This window comes from Homarus americanus, unplaced genomic scaffold, assembly GCF_018991925.1.
Source record: "Homarus americanus isolate GMGI-L3 unplaced genomic scaffold, GMGI_Hamer_2.0 scaffold41027, whole genome shotgun sequence".
Classification (NCBI taxonomy): domain Eukaryota; kingdom Metazoa; phylum Arthropoda; class Malacostraca; order Decapoda; family Nephropidae; genus Homarus; species Homarus americanus.
In genome coordinates, this window is record NW_024745073.1 from 487,339 (window position 1) to 497,315 (window position 9,977).

The window sequence follows — 9,977 nt, forward strand, 5'->3', positions numbered from 1 at the left end:
TCATTAACACTTTCAGGTCTTTTTCCAATTAATGAAGGAAAGATTGAAATACAGACTTTACACCAGGAACAAGCTAGTTTAGGAAAATTATTTAATTTAGTAAGTTTGGAGTCTTGTGTGAGGACGCCAACCGACTGTCAAGTGAGATTCACGAATCTAACAAATGGGTCTGCTGGTTGTTTACAGTAACTTCTCATAGCTAACCTGACCTTGCTGACGCAGTGATACAGATAAAAGTGTGGCATTATTATTTGCCATTTATGGACTCGGACTTGTTTGTTCAATTCTCTTAAAGTGCACTGGTAGCCTGAGACTCCGCTGGATGTCGGAGCTTGTCAGACGCAAACGTACTTCTGGCTTATACACATAAGATCGGTAATAGCTTTCATCTATTTTTCGTAAAGTGCAGTGGTCGTCTGACACAAGAGCTAGTGCATTGTTCACCCTCTCAGTGGCCGCTTTCAGGAGTGGCCCCACAGTGTTGATGCGGCAGATGAGGGCAGCTAGTTTTTGGCAAAGGTAGGCAAGAATGCTTGTGAGTAGATAAGGGTGGGGGGGTGGGTGACAAATGTTGGTAGGCAGTGAGATTGTGGGTTAGTATGAGATTTTGTGGGTAGGCAGTGAAAGAGACAGGTGTGGATAGCTAATAAGAATGTGCGACAGGTGCGGGTAGGCAGCTGAGTGGGAGGGCTGGGAAGTAAGGGGAGGTTGGCCAATGAGTGGGGGGCCTGTGGACCTGGCCACGCTAACAACACGTGACCACCTCTTCGCCTGTGGGTCCGACCGCGGGTCATAGACCATAGTTTCACCAGTTGTTAGTCGCCCTAATGATGCTTTGATCCTGAGCGGTGTGAATTATATATTGCATACAGACACACCGTCATGCACACATGAACCTATCGCCACTCCAGAATAAGTGTAAATATATACTGTATGGATGACGTAAGCGACATATTAGTATTCTTAGCTTCCATGGCGACTATCGGATCAACGAGACAAAAATTCATAAATGAACGAAGCCTCGAGCCATTCTGTATGCAGGAACTCTCGGCATAAATGCTAACCCTCACTGTATTGCAATAGTCTACGGACTGTGCACTCCATAGCTGCTGGTCATTCATCCGAAATTACTATTCCAACAGGTATATAAGCAAGTCGCTTGCGTGTGCCTTTAAACAAATTTTCTCCATTTTTCTTAGAGTATCATCTGGTGTAGGATTTCTTTCACGTTCAGTTTTGCAATACAGTATATATATATATATATATATATATATATATATATATATATATATATATATATATATATATATATATATATATATATATATATATATATATATATATATATATATATATATATATATATATATATATATATATATATATATATATATATATATATATATATATATATATAAACGATAAAATCACACGAGAAAAGGGAAACAACGGAGCACCTTAGCTTTCGTCTTCATTTTTTTTAAGGAATTAAAATCAATAAACCTGAGTGATGGTCAGTTCAAAACTGATATTATACTATATAAATTTATTTGTTAGTGGCCCATGGTTAAAAATGCTTTGAAAACCTTGGAGCTAGATGTAGGATAGTTATTTAGTGGGTCCCTTATTTTTGACCTGACTAGTCACGTCGCCCCCTTTCTCTTAAGCTCCTCTACGTGTGTGTAGGTGTGGGGATTAGTGGATGACATCATTATGACCTGACCTCATGTTTAATAAGGTCACCCTGTTTATTTAAGCCTCTCTCTGTCCATGTAATCCAGTTGCCTCTGAAGATGTATAAAGACGAAAGCTAAGGTGCTCCGTTGTTTCCCTTTTTTCCCATGTGTGTGTGCTGATTACCACAAGGAAAAAGAAAACACGAAGTTCCCAAGCGCTTTCGTGTAATTCACATCTTCAGGGGTGAGTACAGACTAAGGAGAAATACATAACAAGGCAAATATATATATATATATATATATATATATATATATATATATATATATATATATATATATATATATATATATATATATATATATATATATATATATATATATATATATATATATACAGTAGAGGAGAGTGAGATCAAGTCCACAATGGTCAGGTTATTAGGTAGTGACCCTACTAATCTTCAAAAAGCACCGCAGCACTCGGTAGTCAGAGGGTAAGATGACCCATCCTTCTCACCTGCTTATTCACCAGTCATGTTACAAAGGATTCACATCACATTGGTCCTGTGAGGTGTCTATTGCTTGTACTAGTGCATAGTGTCACGTGACAAAAGGTATTGGGATTACACTTAGTATTACTATAATAATTGTACATTATGTTGGTAATAATCAGTGGAACAGTAATGTACTGTACAGTATCTCAAAAAAGTATCTGCCAGGATGGGTCTGATGACTTCAAAAATACTACCTGCAACTCGTGATGCCTCGACAGGGTTGGCATGCATAGCTCTTTGGCATACTTATCCTATCACATTAGGTAACTGAACTTCATATTAATTACGCCGAAATAAATACACATTGTATTACTTATGGTAAACTATGTACCCTGTACTGCATCAAAGTAAATGCCTGTCCCAATATCCTTGTTCTCATAATGTTTCTCAGTGTTGACATACTTTTTTAAGATATTGTACAACATTAAAATTGTATGAGTTTAAGTTGTTATTGTAGATAAGTAATAATAAATTTAAGAATTTTTAGTACAATACTGTATACAGAGGAAAGAGCAAATCTGTACCTGTATTTTCTTTGTGCAGGTCGTGAGCGATCTTCATCCTCCAGCACTGATGAACCATCCTCGGGAGGTGATGACTCCTCTTACCTTCGGGCTGCGGCTGCAGCAGCCAGGAAACGACGGGGAAACCTTCCCAAAGAATCTGTCAAAATATTGAAGAAATGGCTGTATGACCATCGTTACAATGCCTATCCATCAGACGAAGAAAAGCTGCAACTATCAAGGGCTGCCAATCTCTCTGTTCTACAGGTAGCTAATGCATATACAGTACACTTATACAGTAGTATTGCATTTTTTGGTCTTATTGCATATTAGTATTGAATGAGCAATTTGGTTATATTGATGTCAGTGCTATAACAACTTGTTCGCCTGCCAACTTTAACACCTAGCTGTTTGATAAATGAGGCGTTGCCTAAAACAGGGGCATTATATCTTGCGCTTGTGAGACCTCACCTGGATTACGCAGTGCAGTTCTGGTCACCGTATTACAGAATGGATGTAGAATCTTTGGAAAGAATCCAGAGGAGAATGACAAGACTAATCCTGGGCATTAGGAACCTTGAGTACAGAGACAGGTTAAATCATCTTAATTTGCACTCCCTCGAGAGACGTAGGGCGAGGGGCGACATGATAGAGGTGTATAAATGGAAGTCAGGGCTAAACAAAGGGGACATTACGAAGGTACTCAAACTTTCCAACCAGGAGTGAACTCGTAACAATAGTTTTAAATTAAGACAAATTTAGATTTAGGCGTGAAATTGGTAAACACTGGTTTGGAAACAGAGTAGTGGATGAATGGAACAAGTTACCAAATATCATCATTAACTCGAATATGCTGGATAGCTTCAAACATAGGTTGGATGCTTATATGAGCAATAGGGGTTGGGTGTAAACGGGACTGCCCAGTTTGGGCCATTAGGCCCGCTGCAGTTTCCTCCATTCTTATGTTCTTATAAGTGCCTATCTGATACTTTGGGGAATTTGTAGCCCTGTGAGGACTAGGGGAAATTATTTTTCAAGCATAGCTCTCGGGCTTCAAGTAAGCTATGGGTGTAAGACATATAGCAATCGACTGAGAATAAAAAAAAAGGGAAAATATTTGGCGCTAGTTAACGCCTTAAATATTCACTGACTTGTATGTGGCTTGGGGCCAAACTAGCTAATCCTATAGCCTGACTATGTGTACTAGAGCTAAAATCTTGAACAGGTCTTGTGATTGACTTTGTCTTGATTCAGGTACTCATGAAATTAATGGATCCTTTTCATTATTTTCCTTTGTCAGGTGTGCAACTGGTTCATTAATGCACGGCGGAGAATCCTGCCTGAGATCATCCGCAGGGAGGGGAATGATCCAGAGAAGTATACCATAACTCGTCGTGCCAAGAAACTTAAGGGAGTCTCTCCTAGGGATCGTATAGACTCAGAAGAATACTCTCGTCCAGCCCAAAATGATTATGCACGTGCCCGTCCACGCTGGGAGTCCACCGATCTTCCTGACCATGATTACGATTTCTCTATGGAATCTCGAGTTGCTTCATGGGTTGCTGAACAGCAAAGGGTATCTGCCAAGCCCCATTATGAGGCAGTATGCCCTTGTGGATGTGGTTCTGAGGCTGATCACAGCTCTACTTTTACAACCAACTCCACAACACCTGCAGCTCCAACATCTGCACCTACAACTGCTCCAAACTTTGTGGCAGAGGTAACAGCAACAACAAATTCACCAATATATACAGACACCCATTCACCAGCTTACACTCCAAATGACTCCCCGTTGTATCCTCCGTCCACCCCAGAACACTACGTTCCACAAACAGAATATGCCCACCATGCCTATAACACACCAGCTCAGGTCACCCCGCCTCCCACACCCCCTGAAGACGATGCTGACAAGTTCAAATGTCTTTACATGCTGGTTGATGCTGCCCTCAGTCAGTGGGAGAAACAGAATGCATCACCACCACCCCAGGATGCCCTTGACACTACTCGTACCTACCTCAGCCTGTAACATTGTACAGTAGTTATCATTATGATGTTTTTCCCTGAAAAGTTGTTACCATCATACTAGAAAAATAATATGAGTGGTTGGAATAGTGCAGTATAGAGTAAATGATATTTGACATGTACAAGGATCAAATTCTTTTTTTTTTTTTTACTTTGAAATATACAACTCTTGCAAAATTGTAGTTGTCTGTGACATTGGTCCATCACATATAGTATTACCTCCTATAACGTTTAATATAAACAATATTCTTTTTTAAACTTCGACCAAAGTTTTACGAGAACAAATCCTTTTTTCATCTGTCGGTTTAGCAAAGTATGTGAACTGCTCACAATTTTTACATTTTATTGGTTCATATGTCTTGTTGGTTTTGGTTGTGACTTCTCATGCAATTTTAGTTACAAAAGACACGTTTCATTTGGCTTGTATTGAATGTTAGCGGATCACTGTAAGAGTGTAAGTAGGTTCACGAAGGTGTTCCTTTTGTTGCTGAGATCATTTTGAGTAAAATTGGATCCCTGTGAATTTTTTTGCTGGGATTTTATATAGATTTTCAGCTCTCAGTGAGTGATGTTGCACCTGCTTAACCCTGGCAGTGATTTGTAGTTCAAACATACTAACCAAATACATTTATGAGGTAGCTCGTGAATTCACGTCCTCTATAGTACAATGGATTGCCTTGCAATGATACAGAGTTTTTAGTTTTCTTCACCCATTATTTTTAGGTAACCCTTGTATTATCATGATTTATCAAGATTAGTGTAGTTTTTAGAACATTCCAAATTGGTGTTCGTCTTCCCTTATCTTGAAGCAGTGGCTGAGGACAGTTGTGAATTTCACTTGGTATGAAGGGTCTGCTGCACATACATTGCTTTTTCATGAGCCCTTCAATGTTTTTCATATTTGTCCATTGTCACTGCTTCCAGTTTGTCTCTGCCTTAAAGACATATCGCTCAAGTCCCCCAAGAAAACGTGTATACATGTGCCTTAGTTTTGTCCCATGCAGAGTCAGCTGATCTGCTTCATCACAAATGTTTTATATTTAAGGACATGTATAAGTACTTACTCTGTTATTATTGCCATAATAGCAAAATGTGAATGCTAAATCTTGCTAACCTCTCTTTTTTATAATTATTTTGTTCAGAATACATTGTATTAAATTTTTAGCTCATTATTATGTTTGTAGGTAGAAAGATGAGTTATATCATGAATAATGAAAATGATACTCTGTCCTTTACTGTCAATTGTAAAATTTTCATCGTTAATTATTATGATTTTAAATATTTTAGCCATATCCGGTTGTAGTCGAATGTATATGAAGTAGTTGATTGCATAAGATTTGAGTTTTTTTTAAGTGGTTCAATAGAAGTAGCTGCTGAGTTGGTGGTAGTATTTACCATTTCACAATTTTTACTTTTGTCATATAAAAGTTGCAGTGACTTGTATTTTTGTCATGCAGCTGTTTACTCACTTTGTTATTCTGGAGCTAATTGGCTTTAGATCGAGATGTTATATTTTGGATTTTTTCAAATTATATTTAAGTAACATACCAGAATATAATATCTTGCAAGAAATATAAATGTTTTATTATGTTGAGAACATTATACTTAATGTTCAAGCTGTGTAATGTTTGTGCATGTGATAGTGTGGGTGATTTTTCAAATACCTGGAATCCAAGATCTTTATTTTCCATGTTCAATCAAGATACCAATACTGTACAGTAGTTCAAATTCTGTTCCCTCTACTTGTATGTAATCAATTCATTACATTGTTATTGTTTAAAGCCAAGTCTGAAGTCACTGGGCCCTATTCATACCATTACTTTATGGTGCTACTATTAATTTTCCCTAATAGACTGGGTAGTTGAGGAGGGCCAAGTGTCTGAGACAGCAGGTCAGGAAAGTTTAGTTGATTAATTTGTTTCAACTTTCTTTTACAAATCCATTTGTTTATAGCTCCTGACCTCTTTGTACTGACTTGGGTGTCCAGGTGAGCAAAATCACTAGTAGATGAATTGCCAGTGTGAGTGTTTGATAGTGTTACATGGGTTTATTTTTAGTTTGGTCAAGACCCACCTATATCGGCAGGGGAGATACCCAGGGTACGTAATGTTCTCTTCTAACAGTTGATAAAATGATAACTTTAATTTCATTGACATTTCATTATTTTTATACAAAACAGCATGTTATTTGATTTTTTTTTTTAGATTGAATATATACTGTATATTGCATTCAGCACAACTTTTTGCAAAAATAAATTAATGAATACATCAAATCATTCATTCTTTTTAAAGTACTGTATAGACATGGCTACAGTACCAGTCCATTTTATGTAACTAGTGCCATTGGTGTCTGCATGTTATGTACATCAGTTGCCATCTTGAGTATTCCATGCAGGTAGTGATAATACCATTGTTAATAGTCCAATGAATATAAGAAGCATGTTCAGAGTATTACATGCATCAACCTGTCACTTTCCTCTCACCCTTTCATTAAGAGATGCTAAATTTATAGGGATGCATTTTATTGTACATTTTGCAATTATATCTTTTGTCAGAATGGCTAAATGCCTTTTAAAAATGATCTCATTTGATTCACTTGTAATTACTCAAGCACATTTAAAGTTGATCTCTGGTGAGGGAAGTGAGAGGAAGTAACAGGTTGTGGTGATACAATGAACGTAGTCCATTATTAGTGTGTCTACTGTACAGTCTGCAGAATTATTATATTAGAAAATAAAAATATCAATGCAATGATGTGTTCCAATTCTCCTATAATTAATTGCTTTTAAAAATGAAGGAGCTTCTTGTTTGAAAAATTCAATATGACTACAGTGCAGCTTTCCATGTTCTTATGAGTATATTTATCTCTGCCTGTCGTGCATCAGTGGTTCCCTTACCTCAAAGTTTGTTGCTGGCCATCTCCAAAAACAGTTGTAGATATGATTCAACACTTATTTTGTGATGAATCTTGTATGGAGAGCTGCTGTCAGGTAATTGCAGCTAACACGTGCAAGATGTCTGTAAAATTTAGATGGTGAGTGCTCTTGATTTTGGGAAGAGTTAGTTGGTGCAGGTATTGCAAGGAATACAAAATTGCATGACATTAAAATTTTAATGTGATACAAGAAAACTGAAGTTAAAGTTCATATGTAGGAAGGCTGCAGTTAGAAATAAAAGGTGGGTACTGAAGATTGGCTAAAGTTCATCGGAATAATTGCCTAAATAAATGTAACCAAAAATGGGTATGCGGGACAACACTCAGTGGTTGCTGAGGGAAAGTGATATAATTTCCGGAAACTAAGGTCTAACTTAAGGATATTCATCCCAAACTTTGCTATGCAATACATGCAAGTACAGTACACTGACTGCCCTTTTCTATTCTTTGTTGTTGGCCACTTATATTGCCTTGCAGACCTCAGTGTACAGTACAGGCATCCTAGAAAACAGTTTTTAATTAGTGGTTCAAGGCTACTTTGTTGTAAATGACTATACACTATGAATAATAAGGAAGCTAATTTACGTAATTAATAGCGTAAAAGGCAAGAACAGATTGGTTGAATAGTTAGGAGCCGGGTTGAATATTGGGGTCCTGTGTCGTCTACACAAATTGAAACTGGGAAAATGGAATCCCTTGGAAGAAAATTCAAATCCTATATGCTAAATAAATATTTAAGATTCTTCAGTTTACAGGGGGGGGGGTACTACCCCCCCCCCCCTTTTTCATCAGAAATTCCAATACTTTCTCAATGCAGTATTGTCAGGCACTTTTGTATAGTAAAGTAATTACTATTGACCTCAGAATATCTCCTAATATTAAGTGCACATGGCCTCAAAATGCGTTTACCCCCCCTCCCCCAAAGCTTGGTGGACTCGCTGTGCTCGCCACGTTCCCTCACCTACAACTTCTTGGACACCTCCCCCCTCCTGTTGATATTCCTGGTTCTGCCCCCCTGACTTTATAAGTTTGTATATTTTCCTTGTCCATGTGTTGTATTTCGACATGGGAGATAACTCCCCACACTGCGTTGTCATCGAAGTTTACTTTCACCTCAACGGGAACGTACTTGATGATTTCAACGTTTTGGAGTTGTTCAGACCGTTCCCAGTCATCGAAAGTCCATAAGGCCACCATTCTGCCGGCGGACAACCTTAGAAACCCCTTTATACGCAAAGTAAAAAGCCTCTTCAGGACGAGAAGGTTCAGTTTCTCAGGAGAGGAGGAAGCTTGAGGATAGAGCCTCACTACCTTCACCTACTCCTAAATCACTCCCACGTCTGCTCTGGTTGGGGCCTGGTCTCGGATGACGTAAAATTACACATGCCGCTTCAGAAAGTTGCTTTCTTTGGTACCAGATATCAAAGTAAGTTCTTTATGCTTAATATGCCAAGGGGTGGAGCCCTCTGGTTAGGAAGTTAGGTAAGGTTTGGTTGGTTAGGTTCTGTGCATTGTCGTATCGTTTTTATTCATTACTATCACCTAAACAAAATCTGCGGAAAAAAATCACGAAATAGAACTGCTTTTGGTATTAGCCATGTCCTCAACCATTACCCTCTTTTACGAAATGTCCCTAAGGACTTTAATTAACTTTTTGCATATTCAAGGGATCCCTTTACATCACAGATTTTCTACCATAGTTATATTTAACCTGTGATGTGTCATATATCCACCAGTAAAGAACAAAATCACAGCTATGTAGACTAAGTTCTTGGCGGGAGTCCACCACTCAGTCCTCGTTTACGTAAGAGACGCCCTTGGCTAACCCAAAATAAAACAAACGAAGCATCTCATTAACGGGGGTCGGATGGCAGTGTGCGGCCACTCTACCTGGCTTTGGCGAGACGTAAAACTGCTGGATGGGTCTACATATTGTACAGTACCTTCATTTTTACTCCATTCTTTTACGATAGAGATTAGTGAAATATATTCAGAGGGTTTGAAATTTGACAAATTAAATGCTTTTTATAATATATGAATGAAGCAAAAATAAATTCTTTACATTGGGAGGGGAGGGGGGGCATTTGGTGATACTCGGCCTGCAAAAATGACAAATTCCTCAGCACACCACGTGCGATTTATAAATTTACCCTGATATACATTATATTGTATATGTTACCTAACTGATGTTACTAAAGCAAAGCAACAGATGACGGCAAAGACAAATTTCACCAATTGAAGTATTTTTAACGAAGACCATTTAATTATGAGGTTTGGACTCGGGCCACTGA

At 38.1% G+C, this 9,977-nt stretch overlaps 1 protein-coding gene across 5 annotated transcripts in view; it reads left to right on the forward strand.

Annotated features, from left to right (window-relative positions):
• LOC121878401 (homeobox protein AKR-like) overlaps window positions 1-7,502 on the forward strand; it is a 36,682-nt gene extending 29,180 nt beyond the window's left edge. For all 5 annotated transcript variants that reach the window (XM_042384615.1, XM_042384617.1, XM_042384613.1 and 2 more), the window contains exons 2-3: window positions 2,771-2,997; window positions 4,031-7,502. In XM_042384615.1, the coding sequence (XP_042240549.1) occupies window positions 2,771-2,997; window positions 4,031-4,756 (953 nt within the window). In that variant the 3' untranslated portion in view covers window positions 4,757-7,502. The remainder of the gene's footprint in view (window positions 1-2,770; window positions 2,998-4,030) is intronic.
• The last annotated feature ends 2,475 nt before the right edge of the window (window positions 7,503-9,977 follow it).